The 18144-nt window shown below is 37.8% G+C and overlaps 1 protein-coding gene across 1 annotated transcript in view; it reads right to left on the reverse strand.

The window, feature by feature from the left end:
- Positions 1-4979: 4979 nt before the first annotated feature.
- The window catches only part of LOC107562210 (V-set and transmembrane domain-containing protein 2B-like), a 52108-nt gene continuing 38943 nt past the window's right edge, over positions 4980-18144 (reverse strand). Inside the window, exons 2-4 of the mRNA XM_016246807.1 lie at positions 15553-15620; positions 14203-14605; positions 4980-5478 (exon numbers count right to left, since the gene is read on the reverse strand). Of these exons, the coding sequence (XP_016102293.1) occupies positions 5390-5478; positions 14203-14605; positions 15553-15620 (560 nt within the window). The 3' untranslated portion in view covers positions 4980-5389. The remainder of the gene's footprint in view (positions 5479-14202; positions 14606-15552; positions 15621-18144) is intronic.

Genomic DNA, 18144 nt, shown 5'->3' on the forward strand with positions numbered 1-18144 from the left:
ACTGACACACATATATATATTTTTAATACAATATATATATATATATATATATATATATATATATATATATATATATTATACCACAAATGCAATATGACCTTGTGACTCTCTGGATTAAACATGCTTTAGTGACGGATATATCATATATGTAAGGAAATCTTCTTTGTAATGTACCATGCTGTTTATTTTTTATCTACAATGCTCAAAATCCCAGGGATTCCAGCATTTGAAAGTTTGTTATCAGTTTAGGTTTGTCATAGAGAGACAGCATTTACTTTCTTTATTTGAGGGAAAAAATGATGAATGAGATCTCTTTCATAGCATCAGTTGTTTCTCTAACGAGACTGGAATAGAGCGAGAAAGAAGCATCCTGCTTTCCAGATTTTTATCCTAAAATAACCACTCTTGTCATATCACATGTGTCTCCTCTAATATCAAGTGAGATCTGTCACAAAATGTTCTCAGATTTGTATATACACACAATAAAATAAATAAATAAATACATAAATAAAAATACAAACAAACTTGCAATTTTGCTGTTTCTTTGTAATTATTTTAAGAAATCTGCTGGTAATTTCTGAGTGAAAATTGTGTTAAAATTAATTCATTTTTATGTATTATGGTTTTTGTATCATGGTTAATTTAGTCAACACATACACATGCAAATTCACACAGAATAAAAACTATACATTTTCTCTGTCATGTAGATCAAGGTTTAGGTAATTTTTAATTACCGTATGCCGATTATTTATCTTCTATGATCTTTAATCGTAGCGCTCAGCCTACGTAAGGCATCACATACCAGCCTGGTCTGTTTATACGTAGGTATTAACACGTAACATTTACAAGCACAAAACATACACTTCTGTACGTTTTTATTCATGCTAAAACATACAATTTAGACGTATTTCAACGTTTAAAACGTACAAATCGCTACGTATTTTTTAGCTAAAAAACGTAAAAATATTTACGTATCTTTTATATCATTTAGATATTCGTATCAATGCATTTTTATCATTTTATCAATAAGCGATTTAGATTTTTAGACCCCTTAACCTACCCCCAAACCTAAACCTACCAATTTTATAGCGATATAGAAAGGATATAAAACGCAAATTACCGAAATACGCAGGAAAATAAAAAAAATTGAAACAATGTATCATTAAAATATTTATATTCGCTAATTCCACTCCTACCTATAAACCTAAACATTTCTGTACAGTATAAGAAAAACATGACAGACAGATAAATGCAATTAACGTTACAATCATTTATTTATTGCAAAAATGTCAAAAGCAGTACTAAAAGTAATCCAAATGACGCTGCGTTGCACCCGCAGTCCTCTCTGGCGGAATACAGTAGGTTTGTGTGATCCAGAGCAGAATTTATGTTGTTAATCGCTGAAAATATTATCCAGATAATTTCCCCGATCCACTCACATGACAATCAAAGTAAATGACAAGTAAAGGTTAAACGATTGCAGAAATGTTATTTATTTTAAGGTTTAAAGTGAAGTCGTGTTTAACATTATGTAGGCATATTCTTGGAAACGAGCAGCAGAAATCACAACAAAACGAAATGTTATAATTTCATAAGTAAATGAGTAAACAATTTAATAATGCAATTGAAAACAAGGTAATTCATATGACGACTAAAAACTACTAAAATTAATGCTGCGATTTCAGTATTCATAAGGATTCATTTTTAGGTGTCGTCAATACGTCAGTTTTGTACGTTTAGATGCTGAAAATACATCAGTATTGTACGTTTTAGTGCCTGTAAAAACTTACGTAAATGTACGTTTTATAGAACCACATGTTACGTAAAGTACATACAAATTATCATGAGATCACGTTGCACATACAGTTGTCTATTTAAAATCAATGTGGTGAACAAACAGATGATCACACCACACTATAAATATGTGCCTTTTATGCTTTTATTATTTGCCTTTTTAGAGCACTTTTAGCTGTGCAGTAGCACAGACGTTTACATTAGTTTAGCGGGGAAGGTTCAGAGGTTGCCAGATGTTTTCGTTAAAAAAAATCAACCAAATGTGCATTCAAAGCTAGGCGGAAAACTGCAGGCTTAGAAATACTGTAAGACTTGGCAACACTGAAAGGTCCTGGCAGATCACAGGCCGGATTTTCGCCGATAAGGGTTCAGTGAATCTGAAAATGCACATACTGGAAAAACTGCTACATTTAACGACTTTCTACTTGGGGACCTTGATATAAATGTAGTGGAGTAAAAAGTACGATATTTGTCTTTCAAATGTAGTGAAGTTGAAGTAGCAAGTTTCCAGAAAAAAGAATACTCAAGTAAAGTACAGATACTCAAAAAGTGTACTTAAGTACAATACTCAAGTAAATGTACTTCGTTACTGTCCACCTCTGGTCTTGGGCGCCCAAGTCTGATGCACTTAAGAATCAAAGGCTATCCCATCTGGTTCAATCACCCAGAAGAGCTGCTGCAGCTCAAATCGCTGAAAAACTTAATGCTGGCCATGAGAGAAAGGTGTCAAAACACATAGTGCATTGCAGTTTACTGCACATGGGGCTATATAGGGGCAGACCGGTCAGAGTGCCAATGATGACCCCTGTTTTCCACTGAAAGTACCTACAATGAACACATGAGCGTCAGAACTGGACCATGAAACAACGGAAGAAGGATGCCTGTTTTAATGAATCATGTTGAGATCAGGTAAATGCTTGAGTGTGTGCGTTGTTTACCTGGGAAAGAGATGGCAGCAGGATGAACTATGGGAAGAAGGCAGGCCGGCTCTGAGCAATGTTCTGCTGGGACACCTTGGGACCTGGCATTCATGTGGATGTTAGTTTGACACGCCCTGTACCACCAACCTAAAGATTGCTGCAGACCACATACAGGCCTTTATGGCAATAGTGTTCCCTGATGGCAGAGGCCTCTCTTACAGAATAATACACCCTGCCAAACTGAAAAAATTGTTCAGGAACATGACAAAGAGCTCAGCGTGTTGCCCTGGCCTCAATATTCCCCAGATCTCAATCTCGTTATGTATCTTTGGGATGTGCTGGACCAACAAATCCAATCTATGGAGGCCACCTCACAACTTGCAGGACTTAAAGGATCTACTGCTAATGTCTTGGTGTCCACAGGACACAACAGGACACATTCAGAGGTCTTGTGGCATCTATGGCTTAAAGCATCAAAGCTATTTTGGCAGCACAAGGGGGACCTACACAATATTAGGTAGGTGGTTTTAATGTTCTGGCTGTTTAGTGTATAACTCAACACTTGTATTATATGTCAATCATTGTATACTTTTGTATAATTTTTTTTATTTTTCCTGAGGGATTATTAGGCTAAATATCTGAGACAAAGTTAATGCAAGGTGTCCTGAGCTATAGAAGAGCAACCAAATATACAAGTAACGTCAACCCTCTGTTGCTTTATCATTTTAATAATTTCATTGCCATCGAAAAAGTGCAAATAAATTAATCAATGAAAAAGCAATTATAATTACTATGCACTTTGTTATTGTGTCTTACATGAAAGTGCGTTTGCATCGAATGCAGCATCCATAGCAGGAGTCCATCTCTGATATTTTCTTTAGAAGAGGATTTTGGATCAAGTCTACTTGAATGAGGGATGATTTACAGCAGTGGGGAAAGCACTCAGGGCCTTGTCGGATGTTGTGTAACACATACAAATAGCCATGCCAAACACTCATTCATTTGATTGGCCTTCACCATGAAGAATAAAAGCCACCTGGCTCATTTTGTTTTAAAAAAGAAAAATGCTAATGTTGTGGTGACTCGCTTGCTGGATGCTCGTTTTTACCCGTTGGATCCATTTATGTTTGTATAAACGGTTATTACATTGAAAGGAAGACAACTTTTCATTGTGCATGTTAAATTCAAAGTGAGTGAAAGTTAGTTACTTGGAGGCGATAAACACAATGAATGCCTGAGTCAGTGAGAGGCTGATTTGGTTTGACGCCTTGCACACTTCCATTAAGACAATAGAATGCAATGTTTTAGCAAGGAACAATGTCTCTGCCATTCATCAGGAGATGTGTTTAGGTAGAGCAGAAGAGAGTGGAGCAGGGATCAGTGAAGACCGCAGCAGAGAGTTAAGAGTTATTTGACAGGGTGACTTGCATTTGACTAATGAAATGAACCGTGAGTTGTACACCAGCTGTGCTCAGTTGGTGATGCTAGCGAGAGTAATGTGTTTTTCAGCTGGAATTGGGCCTATCCTATTGTGAAGAATACATTACAGTTCATGACACCCGTGGGATGCTGGAGTGTTTAGCTGAGATACAACCATCATGCAGCTGCCTGGTGTTAGTGCACTTGAATAAAACAAAAACAAAGTGGCTTTGAGATGTAAGAACCTAAAGAACTATTTTTTTTTTTTAAAGAAACAACTTTTATTTCAACTGTGTTTGCAACATACCAATGTCTTTTTTTTTTCTTTTTACATTTTATAAATGAATGTCTTATCTTGACCACCATACCTTTAATAAAAATAAACATTATTAGAGGTGACTAACAACAACTATGGTAACATGTGCCTTATTTGATCAAAATATATAAGGTTGCATTTTTATACATTATGAGACAAAAAAGCTTGAGAACTCAGAAGTCAGATGTGAGGGAACTGAATACACAGTTTTACACACAGTCTTATAGAAAGAACTGACATGAGAGAGCGCCTTCTTTCACATTAATGAAATGAAAAAAATGAGACAGCAGAACAGTTCATGCAAACGGTTGATTCAATTATCAAAAAGCAAATGAAAAAAAAAAAATGATGCAAACTCAAAAGACCAAGTTGTTTATGATTCAATATCAGGTACTTACTATAATAACAATGATACAATTAAAACCGCGGTGAACTGGAAAAAAAAGGAAAACAGAAAAAATGAAATAAAAAAACAAAACAGAAATAATAATAATAATAATAATAATAATAATAATAATAAAAAACTGGATATAAAAAATAAACAACAATAATAATAAATTAAGAGAGCCATGCATTTAGCAAGGCAAACAGTAGTATTTTAAACTTGGATGCAGCGTTTATGGATGTCAGTCATGTGTATGAAGCTCTAATTCACATAATTTTTTGTTGTTTTTCATCATGCTTCTTTTAGAATCCATTTTACATCCAAATCTGAGACAGATCTTCTACACAAGTCCCAGAAAAGAACATGGCCTTCTCTTTATTACTCAGTTTTTTTTCTTCTTCTGATATTTTCTCCGAAGTCATATCCCATTCCTCTCTCTGATGTGCCATAATGGTAGATATATTTATATATATATTTATATATACGTAGTTATATTTTCCCTTTGTCGTTTGATACATAAAGTGAAATCATTGCGAGTTGTTTGGCTGTGGTCTCTTAGTAGGCAAACAGGAAGGGGAGGAGCTTATGTAGGATCAGCAGAGTGACGTAAAGGAGTGGCTCAGTGGTTGCCATGGCTCCGGAACCTGCACAAAAAAAGAAAAAAAAAACAGTGAGCCCAGAGAGAGAGACAGACATGCTTGTTAGATCACAGTGCACGCTCAAATAAAATAAATATCATCAGTTTTTGTTTTTTCAAATATTCATTAACCAAGAACATTAGCATTAGTTTGGAAAACGGAGCATTTTCATTGCTTTTAGTCTGAGGAAATGTATTGTATCCAAATCTGATTCAGCATGTGAACCAAATTTCACGTTATTAAAGTCCTTCAAATGGCTCTTTCATAATGACTGCTCAAAAATTGACAACTGTCAGCTCTCGTGGAGATGTAAAAAAAAAAAAAAAAAAAAAAAAAAAAAAAAAAAAAAAAAAAAGGCACAGATGGAAAGGAGAGCCCTATAGGGCCTCAATGTAAGCTACATGCCCTTGTGCAGAAACTACATGACATTTCCTCTCTGTGACTGACAGCAAAACAGCAGCCCACAGGCATTTTGAGTGCTAGCTAACAACGCCACAGCAGTATACAGCAGAAACAGATTGTCACAAGAACGCACTTACACAAACACAAGAAAATGCCAGAAGGATACATTTTGATCACACATCTATCCAATATAGACATGTTCGCAAGACATAAACACACTGGTAATGATTCATTGCTTAACGGGGCTGCAGCGCTGCTGACTTTTAGAGTGTGAAACGGCCGTCTGTTTTCTACAGTTCTGATTTTCCCATGGCCATTTCTCACAGAGCTCCTTTACTCTTACTCTCCCGAAGAGATTAGCATGGCGTGCCAGGGCACCCCGTGACAGGAACAGCAGCTAGCACGCCATCACACCAGCTCTAGAAGCATGTCTTACAGTGGGCTCCAGGAGCGTGTCCATATGTCTTAAGAAGCCACATTTATTTTGCTTCCTCTCTTCTATCATCATTATTGCAGAGGGAAAAGAATGGTGTTGTACTCGTGCATGGTTGGTTGATTTGGTGCAGGGTGGTTGTAAAACGGTGTGATTCAATTTCATGCTCTTTCTGCAAAGTCAAATACTACAGCAGGGCTAACTCTTGATTTGACACAAAGAAACATTCAGCTTTTCTGTCTGAATTACTGAGACATCCCCTTTCGAAAATTAACCATGTTTTTACTACAAATAAAACCAAAAAACATGGTTACTACAGTTATAACCACAAATGAACCTTGGTTTTGCTACACCATGATATTTGTAGTAAAACTGTGGTTATACAAATGGTAGTTAATACACACACACAACAACAAAAAAACAGGGTAAATACACTTTTACTATAATAAAACCATTTGCACCTTTCTGACCAAGATACTTCACCAGCATGTGATATTTTAAATGCTTCAAAACAGTAAATCATTTTGCAAAGCAATTTATTCAGTTGATTCAAACTTTCGAAAAACTCCCATCACTACCACTTCCAAAGCTTGCAGTCATATCATGTTAGCTTACCTGAGCATAACCGACTTCCATCCACTCCTTCTATTTCACACAGATCTATCATTCAAAACATGGATTGCTGGAATAACTTGTGGTGTAACAAATGACATCAGTGGTGAGGAAAGAGTTAAAAACTGATATATTGAAGGTATAGTAGGCCTGAAACCTTAGGATCTTCCATAAATCTTCCTTCAAAATGTCACTCTGCATGCAAAGAAAATCTCTTACTAAGGGATATGATAGATGCACACTAAACAACGGTAAGTGAAAACACGAACAGACGTGCAAATCAGCTAAAATGGCAAAGTCATGACCCTGACTGCTTTGGAAATAATTACAGTCAGCATCGACGCAGAGGGCTTCTGTGTCCAGCTCATTACTCACATGTCATCAGTAATCTCCGCCTCTTCCTCATTTAACCCTCTAGAAAAGAACGTTAATCTGTCTGTTCGCTTAATAACATATTTAATGAACACACCCCAGTGATCAGGGTCAGTGCCACTTTTAATAATATTTGTATAACCTTTGAGGGATTATGGTCCTCATACAGTGTGTAGAAGGACATATAATAATGGGAAAGGTAAATTGTATCCCCACAAAAACCCATGTTGTTTGTTTAATAATTCATGCTGGTCCAATAAAGGCAAATTATCTGAATCGTTTAGTTCTGCTGAATTGAATATTAAGGATATTTAAAAAATATGTGAATTTAGGCACGTCCTCAGCAGACTGAATGCACGCATGAATATTTAGTCTCTAACATTCATTTCTGGGTCATTTGTTCCCATTGCTCCTTTTCTCACTCTTTTAACTATATGCTACATGAAGCATCCTGCCTCAGGTCTTGCCACAACCTTGAGATTTCATTTTTTATGTGGACTAGTCACTGTAAGAAGCAGATTTTTCTTAACTTTCCCTGTTCTTAAATGTATAGGCTCACAGCGATATTCACTTCCATCCAGCCCTCGGGCCAAGTAGAAATGACCTGACATTCTGCATTAGTGTCCCCTGATGCAATGCAGGGAACATGGTTATCTTAATGATGGCAAATCATCCTGATGTATGTGCAGCCCACTTCTAAATCATTTTATATTGGTGATAACATCAGTATTATAACTGCAGTGTTCTTGCTACATTACAGAATTTTTGAAAATAAGTCACATGTCACATTTTGCTTTTATCAGTTGTTTTCACTCCCTTCTGATCTCAGCAGGTGTTCTTAAGTGGAGCTATAATGGCCCTTGAGGGCCCACTGGGAGATCAGAAGCAATGGACTCTAAAGATAAAGGATTAGAGGGTTACTGTGTGATCATATCTGTTGAGCTGAGGCCATGTTCCTCTCCCTCTGAGGGATAATGGAGTTTCAGCAGCACATTCTACACACCTCAAAATCCAATTCACTATGGATTGTTGAAAATGTGCTTTATAAGCTACATGCATACATTGGGCTGCCCCAGCATGCCTGTGAATGCAGAGGCTGATGTAATAAATCAATGAACTGCAAATGATTTTTCGTTTCAAGTACTTAAGATGCTGATGGATCTATAATGAGTTATAATATGAAAACCATGGTCCAAAATGGCATTGATTATGATATCTTCACATACAGTAAGCCTATGAAAAAAAGAAAGAAACAAACAAACAAAAAATTGATAACGGAAAAGACAAGGAAGGTGACACTTGTTCCCTCTGGACAAGAGCAGAGCTTCAGTGAACAAAAGGGTTTAAGGCTGAATGGCTGAAAAAGAGGCTAAGCCAACACGTTCAGAATACATACTGATAATTTTTAGCCATTTTACATTTATGAAAAGACACCCAAACAATATGTTTTTGCTTAAATGTTTTTGGCAGCAGCTATTTACATTTATATCTAACCAGATGGAATATAGTATGGAATTGAGTTTTTGTTCCTACAATGATGAGCAATATCTTTCGGTCAGCTTTTTGGTTACTATTTCTGTGACATAGCTCCAGGTGGCCACACCCACACCATACATTTACTGGACTGAAGAAGTGCTCCAAGTGTATATTAAACATTAAAACATGGATGTGTTCTTAGTTTTACTCTTTTCAGCTGGAGCGCTTACTGACAGAAAACGGCTTGGTTTGAAAGTGACTTCTGTGTGAGCTGTGCTTCACAGATTGCTATACTATTGGCAACTGACAATGGACCTCTTTTGCCCACAAAATTTCACCAATGTTAACACATGATTGTTCTGGAACGTGTTCTGACAAAGCCAACCAAAACAAGCCACGTAACATGGGTTCATTTATTCAATAGAATTCACAACGTTCCCGTGAAAGAAATGTAGAGTGTGACGGAATAAGAGGGGAGTGTCTCGACGAAATAAAACTGGTCATAGGAGACCAGATGGAAACAGTAATGCATCCACCTGACCACATGTGTTTGGATCATCTAAAATACTTAATACTAGGTGGAAACAGGGCCTGATAGAAGGCACAAACTGTCCTGATTGGCTATTTTGTGATCGACTGCAATGTATTACCATTTTTGCATTTGGTGTGGATGGACTAATTGCTTCCAATGGAATATAGTCATGTTACACATGGTTAGTGCACGGTGTAAGTGTAAAACTAAGTAAGATGCAAAAGATGCAACAGTAGTAAATAATGGCAAATACTGTGTAGCAGCAAATAGCATCTTGTTTACACTACGTGCAATAGTGATACATGCTATCAATTCAGGTGTAAATAGAAATAACATTCTATTTAAATCTTTAGGGATTGTCTGAGTTGTGATGGGTGGGGTTAGTGAAAACAGTCTTTGATTGAAATAGCTGACAACGAGTCATGAAGCTGTCTTATTTTTCTCTAGATTGGCCATTTATTCTGTCACCTCCTATTTTTAAACCTCTTTCTACACCGATTTTAGCCAGCTATCATATATCTATTATTCATGCTCTAATCCTTCATGTTCAGGCTTACCTTCATCACTCTCTCTCGCTTTCTCTCTCTTGCTGTCTATGTGAGTTATCTAGCCAAACAAAAACTAGATTGAGACAATGTTCCCTTGATTTCCCAAGTGGAGTCAGCAGGTACACAGCTAAACACAGTGTCCCAACATGACAGAAGCTTAGATGAAACAATTAACACTCGCCTAAGAGTGCTGAAGTGCTTCCCACACAGTGACAATGCACAAACATTTCCAGTTAAAACATGTCTGTGGCAAGGGGGTCTGCAGCTGGATGAGACTCCTCAGGTAAGTGTGAAAGCTGTCCAGCAGCACTAAACACTGGGCTTCTCCCCTCAAGCATGCAATCAGCCCACCATCACAACCCCCTGTGCTCGCTCTCAAGGGGGAACGCAATTTGATAACAGGTGTTTTAAGTTTGCAAAATGTGTGGGAGGCAAATAATGTGCTTGAAAAATAAGTTAAACTGAACCGGAATGACACACATGTGTTCTGTAGAATCATCATGCATGCAAAATAACGTGATTGATGTCTGAGAGCGTTAGATCAAGAGGGAACGAGAAAACACACTCACACACAAACAGAGATTAGATTAAAACAGCTGTGCAGCTGGAGTGATATAAACTTATCAAGGGCGCCAAGGCCACCAGAGGTGGCTTTAAGCTTTGTGAGTAGAGATTTCATAAGCCAGTTTGTGCTTCTTCTCTTCTTTTTCTTTCTCTTTCTCTGTTTGTCTTCATTTTGTTTCTTTTTGTCTTACTCAAACTCTGCCAAAATGAAAGGATAGTTCATCCAAACAATGAAAACTCTGTCATCATTTGCTCACTCTCATGTCATTCCAAAGCTACATGACTTCCATTCTTCTGTGACACACACACACACACACAGATACATATTTTTTCCAGCTGTTTTGTCCATGCAATGAAAGTGAAAATACAAAACTACAATTACTTTGGTCCAAAAAAATAGTTTGTTTGTTACACAGAAGAAAGAAAGTCATATAAAGTCAATAAATTTCTCATGTTTTCACCCCCTCTCCTGCCCAATCCCTCTTTCTGATGTAAATAGCCAAATTTAAGGGTAAATCTTAAAATTAAGTTGTGTAATTTGATTATTCAAACCTGCTAAATCTTTGTAAAACAATTTTAACATCAATTTAACCTAAGGGCAACCACAAGGAACAATGGCATTAATATGAAATTAGCTTGTGAATTAATTCAACAAACTGTATGCTGGGACAATGCCTTATTCCAGCAAGCATTACCACCAATGGCATTTAATTATAAAGCATGTCTACAAAAACACACATTTTAATGCTTGACGCTCTCATGAGAGTAGCGATCTGATAGAAACTGTTCCTTAGAGACTTGCGTTTTTTGTAAACGTATTGTTCTTGGGCCTGGTGGTCATCTGTGGTCATTTTCAATAGCACAATGAGTTAATCTGTTATTTCCAGTAAGGACAGACATGCCACCCAGCCCTGCTGGGAAAAAAATAACAAAAAAAACGATGTGAAAGCAGCAAGAGGCAACTCGATGCACCTGACTGCGTATAGAAGGCCAAGCTTATCAGCTCCTGCCCGTGGCATTCCTTTAATATTAATTGTTTCTGCCACTCAATGAGATGACATTGTGCAAAAGTGACAGATGCATGTTTCCAAAAGAGGAGTTGTGTGTATGAGAGAGAAAGAGAGTGAGAGAGAGTGTGAGCAGCGAGGGGTGAATTTTCTTTCTCTCCTCAAAAGCTGATAGTGTGGTCAGAACTGAAAGGTGCAATCCTTCAAATGTGGCAGATGACTCTTTAACCTTCTCACTCCGATGACAAAAACAGAGCTCTTAACCAAAAAGGGAAAAAGAGACAGACAAAATTTATTTGAGATCTTTCTATCAACGTTAAATGTGCCAAAGCATTTACTGACACATGACAGAGTGACTAGCGCTGGTTGGCTGGTTCATTTGAATCAATTTGCCAGACCCTGTGAATGACAGGCATACAACTCCCTTCCTACATTCGGATGTGTAATGCGGGCTCTCTGTCATAATAATTGCAAAGGTAGCCCATAAACAACAACAACAACAAAAAAGTCTAAAAACTTACACAAATTATCAATTAATGTAAAACGAGGGAGAAACTAGCACGGAAGATTGGAAACCCTGGCTTGTATTTCTAGCAAAGGTAAATTACCTAAATATACAATTTAAAAAAAATAAATAAATACGGTTAATTAATGATTTTGTATGACAAGCCAAAATTTAACCTCATCTAAAGAGAGAACAATAAAGCATGGGGCAGAAGAATACATAGAGAGATAAAGGGAAATAAAGCCTGGAATGCAATACTGTGGAGGATCAGTGCACTGGCCCTCTTAATGTCCGACATGCTCGCCAAATGGCTGCCTCCATGTCTGGCTGCACTAAAGATAGGGCTGGCTGAGCATGTTGGCACTCATACAGTCACTCACACACACAAACATTGATGTATATATACACAGGGTTGTCATGGTCCCAAAGGTCAAAAGCATCTTCATCAAGAAAGAATTGCATTCCAAATAAAAAAAGAAAGCAAAATAAACATTTGACAATTTAATTTTGTTTGCACAGGGAACTTTGTTGTAGCCTGTTTAAAAGCATGAATTATTATTATTATTATTATATTTTTTTAATCAAATATTGTCAAATATACAAGCACAAGAACCCTAATTTGGTACAGTTTAGAATAATTTGTCTGAAGAGTGTACATTAAATGTAAATTAAAGTTACATATAATAGGAATAGTTTGCTTGATTGTAAGGATTGTAAGGAAACATAAGTATTTATAGCTTTGTTATCAGAACCTAAAATTGAACTTAATTTCCCATAAGAAGAAGTGAAATGTTACAACAAACAAAACAGGATGAATAGGCATCTTATCTTGTATCTTAGACATCTTATCTTGCTCACCACTGAAGTCCAAGTACATACTGCTGACAGGGGTCTCTCATGAGACTTCACTGGGTAGTTACCTTCCACTATAACTGTAAACCTCACTGTATAGTCCACAGTGTTTAGGAGTCACTGCAGGATAATGCATCCCTGCCACAAACAAACTCTTCTGGCTCAGCCAGAGACTTCATGTAATCGCCCCTCTGTTGTCTTCAGGAATCACTCCCGCAGTGACAGAAGCCCGAGTCAGAACACACCCAACCCTCTAAATCCCCAATGAAGTCCCCAATAAATAGAGGCCCTGACCTTGAGGCAAGAGTTAAAGAGACAAGGTGATATCGTGATAACCTCTCTGTCACATTGCATAACGAGACAAGAAGGGTCGAGACTCTGCACTGAGGCTGGACAGATCGCAATGGCACTTCCTGCTTAAGACAGACATGGTGTCACCTACAGCTTTTATCTCTTGCATTTTCACTTACACAGCATAGAGTGCATGATAAATAAAACATCACACACCGAAAACAGACAATTTTCAACTGCCCACTGAGCAGACAGAGATTTTATATGGCACGGTGACAAATTTAACCTTCCAGCAATCGTGATTATTCTGAGATGTGCTTCACTGAATGGTGTGTGCATGGGTCACAACAACAGCCTACACGGTGGTGACCAAATGTCCCCACCGTGATAGTAAATCCTGAAATTACCAATTTTGAGGGGTGCAGCCAACTGTGCCCAAGAGGAAAACGGCTTAATAAACATAATAAATAATGCCTTATTATGCAATAAATGCAAAGAGTGTTCTGTGAGGGTTAGGGTAAGGACTAAGAGAAATAAAATGTTAGCTCACTATAAAAACAAAAAAAAGTCAATGGAACGTCCCACTATGATAGAAAAGCAATGTGCCTACAGGTTTTGCCTACTCCAAATATCCCCACAGGAATAATAAAATCTGAAATTGCCTACATTGTGGAGGCCAGCCTATGGTCCACATGTGAAAAACAGCCTAATAAACATACTAAATGAATGAGAGTAGTGAAATTAAACTTGCTTGAGGTTTAGGGGCAGAGCAACACAAATGAATAGCCTACTGCCATAACACACACATATACATTTTGAAAACATAGACACCTCTCTGTTGGAAGGTATTTCAAAAACAAAATATGCTTACTCATATTATAAGGACAATATCAGAATGAAATGCCTAAACTGAATATATAAGTAATTAAATAAACATAAACATAATTTCAATATGAGCCACATTCTATAGTAGGCTGCACACCAAGAATGTCTACGTCCTGGCTTCAAACATTAAGTCCATGAAATAAATAAATAAATAAATAAATAAGTGAATAAACAAAAGCACAATCAAACACTGAACGCCTGATTATTTTCCCCTCTAGACCGCTCGGTGTCGCTGTTGCACTATCACTCACCGGATCCGTGTTGTTGTCTCAGGATAGATGAATTGCCCGGCCGAGGCGAAGCTGACGACTTGACTACAGAGCCCGTCGTAGACGTTGAAGGAGGAGCGGGTCCTATTCCAACCGGCGGAGGCACGCGGGGTTTCCCCTTACCCTGGCCCGGCTCAGAAGTGGCCCGTCCACCCGTCGCTGTGTTGCTGTTCCTCAGTGGCCATCGGTTCTGGATGTGAGATACGGCCTCCTCGGCCAGCATTCCCTCGCGCGATGTCACGCGCAGAGTGGCCTGCACCTTGTATTCCTGAGTCTCATCAGAGTACAAGTCCAAAACCCGACACTCATACACTCCCTCGTCCTCCTTCCGCACACCCGATAGGCTGAGCTTGTGGGAAATGGCGTTGCCTTGGACCCTCACCGTCTGCTCTCGAAGAGACATAAATGACATGTAGTTTTAGCAGCCATTATTATTCGTATTATTTACTAGGCTGCTAAACAAAACATGTCCGAATTATCGGGCGTGCGGATGGTTAGTTGGAGAGTCTTCCAAATTCGCGTTCGCCGGGGGAGGTAACCATAGCAACAGTACGCACAAGAACTTTGCGTTAGGAACAGCTTCGAACGCTTCATTTGCGAAACATAAGTAGCCGTCTGTCATTGTTTATTACTGTATTACTGATTCACATCTCACACGCAGGCTGTAGCTTATCAAAAGTAGCCTTCTAGTCGTAAGCAGTGTGATTTCTGCGAGTCCAACCTCACTGAGTCCCAAGAATTACCTATAGAACTAGAATTTGAATATAACTTTTTATAGAACTAGAGTTTTATTATGATTACTGCTATTGATAGTTTAATAGTTGACCCCTCTGAAAACCATTATAATGCATAGCAGCTACTGAAAGTTTTTTAAAAGTTTTATTACCAGCTGAAATTTCACAAAGTTAGACTGCGGACAACAGCAAATAGGCTAAGTCAGATGTGTAGCCTATACGAAGTTATTTATTTATTTACTTGACCTTTATGAAAACGGAAGTACGTTCCCCCCTAAAGTTTTGAAAACAAATTCAGAGAAACGTCTATTTTTATTCATTCTTAAAAAACAAAAAAACAAACAAACAAAAAAAAACATATCAGCTGAATCAGTCATGTCAACAGGTGCTCATTCTCTCTAGTTTAGTACACACACTTTGAGCACTTTTGAGGAACAAATGTCATAATAGCGTTATTTTATTAATTACTAGCCTAATTATTTTCATACTTAAATATATTCGGGCTTTTTTCGTCAAGCGAGATTCTGATTCTATTAAACATCACAAAAATGTTATGAATAAAAATACGGTTAGTGTAAATACGGATTGTAATACTCACACTTATTTTCGTAGCGTCCCGGTGGGCAACCTGTAATAGATCACATCCATAACAACGTATTACTTTTACTATCCATATGCATATAATAAAAGGTTGAATATGCATAATACTAATAAGAAATAAATAAATACATAAAAACAGTGAAACTTATACAACTACAATGCCGTGATTTCCCATGAGTTAAAAAAAGGAAAGCTAACAGAATCCTAACAGACTGCTCGTGCTGAATAAATACGCAACATGGGAGATACTAAAATCTGTTCAAGTTTACTCACCATTTACACAGAATAGCAGGGGCGCATTCAGAATGAAATAATAAAGGACGCTGTGGAGTCCCAGTTTTTCCATGTCATAAATAAGGTGGTCAGATTGGAGAACAAGTGGTAGCGGTCATTTGACCTGGGGATACAGGTTTTATTTCATTGGCATCTCCATAACTTCGTCTCATCCGGGTTTCTTCTTTATAATATATAGTTTCTTCCCCGAAATGTAGAATAAAAGGACTGAAATCTCCAAAGAAGATACTCCAAAACGATGCTGCGTCAGTCAAACAAAATGTAAAATCCAATGTTGCGGACCAGAAAACCCACTCTGTTGGGAAAACTGCGTGAAAAGTGTTATTCTCTTGAATAAGTATCCTTTGCCCCTAAATAATCCTCTGTTCCTCCGTTTGCTTCCTATCAAGATAAAACTTGCTTTCAACAGTAGGAAATCTGCTCACTTTGGTCTCCATAAAAAGAGAAAAAATCCGCGATTCGCTTCCACCACCCATCACAAAACAATCCTGTGTCTAAACACGCAAACCCCCAAAAAAACAAACCAAAAAAAAAACCCAACGTCGGAGGACAAGAGATTCCCTCGACGTTTTTAAGCAGCAGTTAAGCACCCAAACGAAGAAGCGGCATCAGTGGATCATTCCAGCTCGCGCCACCGGAACCCTCTGCTTTGTGTGTGAGCTCGTGAGCAGCGAGGAGGCGCTTTGGCATTTCCAGACCACTGACAGACTGACGGGGTTTGGGAGCAAACTAACCGTCTCTGTCTCTCAAATCAGCATACGGCTCAACCAATAAGAGGAAACCCGTACCAGCGGACGTGCAAAGCAAATCACTGAAAATAAAAAAGCGCTTCGGCGATTCATGCGGTTTACTCTGCGAGAGCAACAGGCGACCATTAAAGTAGCAGGCGTCGCGTATAATGACCAGAACTATTTCACTTGAATATGAAAGTCGGATAGCTCACTCTTAATCTCTCTCTGTCCCATCATTTGCTTCTGGTAATAATACCATCGAGGTAATCTGCGTTTCTTCTCCTCCCTGTTGGAAAATCCAGATCAAGTAACTGTTTTGGAACATGCTGGTTTCTAGCTGGTCTAAGATGGTCATTTAGCTACCCAGATAGCCCACGTATGTCTGCAAGATGTCTGTTAAAGATCACTTCCTCTGGAAAGCATCTGCTGTGCACACAAATCTGAGAGACATGGTTAAGATGTCAGTTTTACATACATTTCTTCTCCTCCCTGTTGGAAAATCCAGATCAAGTAACTGTTTTGGAACATGCTGGTTTCTAGCTGGTCTAAGATGGTCATTTAGCTACCCAGATAGCCCACGTATGTCTGCAAGATGTCTGTTAAAGATCACTTCCTCTGGAAAGCATCTGCTGTGCACACAAATCTGAGAGACATCGTTAAGATGTCAGTTTTACATACATTTGTCTTTAAATCATCTTAAAGACATTTTCTAAATGTCTATTTGACATCTGATAGGAAACGTCCTATAGACTGATTTTGAAGCAGATGAGCAAACACTCTAAATACATACGTCTTGCAGATGTAAATGCAGACGTCAAATAGACATCTCTGTGATGTATACGTGTGCTATCAGGGTATAGAGCAAGTTGGTAGATCATCTTGGATCAGGAACACACAAGCTACCATTTGGTCTAACTGATTTTTGGGACATGGTCAGCTGTCCTGCTAGCACCAGCTAATGACCATTTTAGAGCAGACACCCCTACTACAGTATGTTCCAAAACATACAATGATAAACTGAAATACAATGAAAACTAAATATCGGCACACCTGTACTTCACAGGATTGCAGGAAGCAAGGGTTCGATCTTCAGCCTTTTCAGCTCTTATTCTATGAATATGAACACAATTATAGTGGTTATTATTAGTGTTCAGTGCCTAGAGAGATTCTGCATAAGCAGGGATACTGTTTTGGGAAATAAGCTGTGCAGGTGTCTGTTGGCCTTGGTTTGGATATCTAGAGAGCTAAATCAAATCTAAATAAAAAATTGCCAAATATCACCTGATATATTGGTCAATAATAATAATAATAACAACAACAACAACAATAACAACTATTATTATAAGTATTAGTAGTATGACTTCTATGTAAAGGTCATTAAATGGATAGTTCACCCAAAAAAAGAAAATTACCCCATGATTTATTCACCCTCAAGCCATCCTAGGTGTTATATATATATATATATATATATTTATTTAACAAATCCTCGTTTTGTACTTCTAATTCATGACCATTGTTTTATTTCCTCTCTCCTCTGTTAATGATAAAGTTTTAAATATGGATAT

This window comes from Sinocyclocheilus grahami, unplaced genomic scaffold (genome assembly GCF_001515645.1).
Source record: "Sinocyclocheilus grahami isolate Dianchi unplaced genomic scaffold, SAMN03320097.WGS_v1.1 scaffold812.1, whole genome shotgun sequence".
NCBI classification, from domain to species: domain Eukaryota; kingdom Metazoa; phylum Chordata; class Actinopteri; order Cypriniformes; family Cyprinidae; genus Sinocyclocheilus; species Sinocyclocheilus grahami.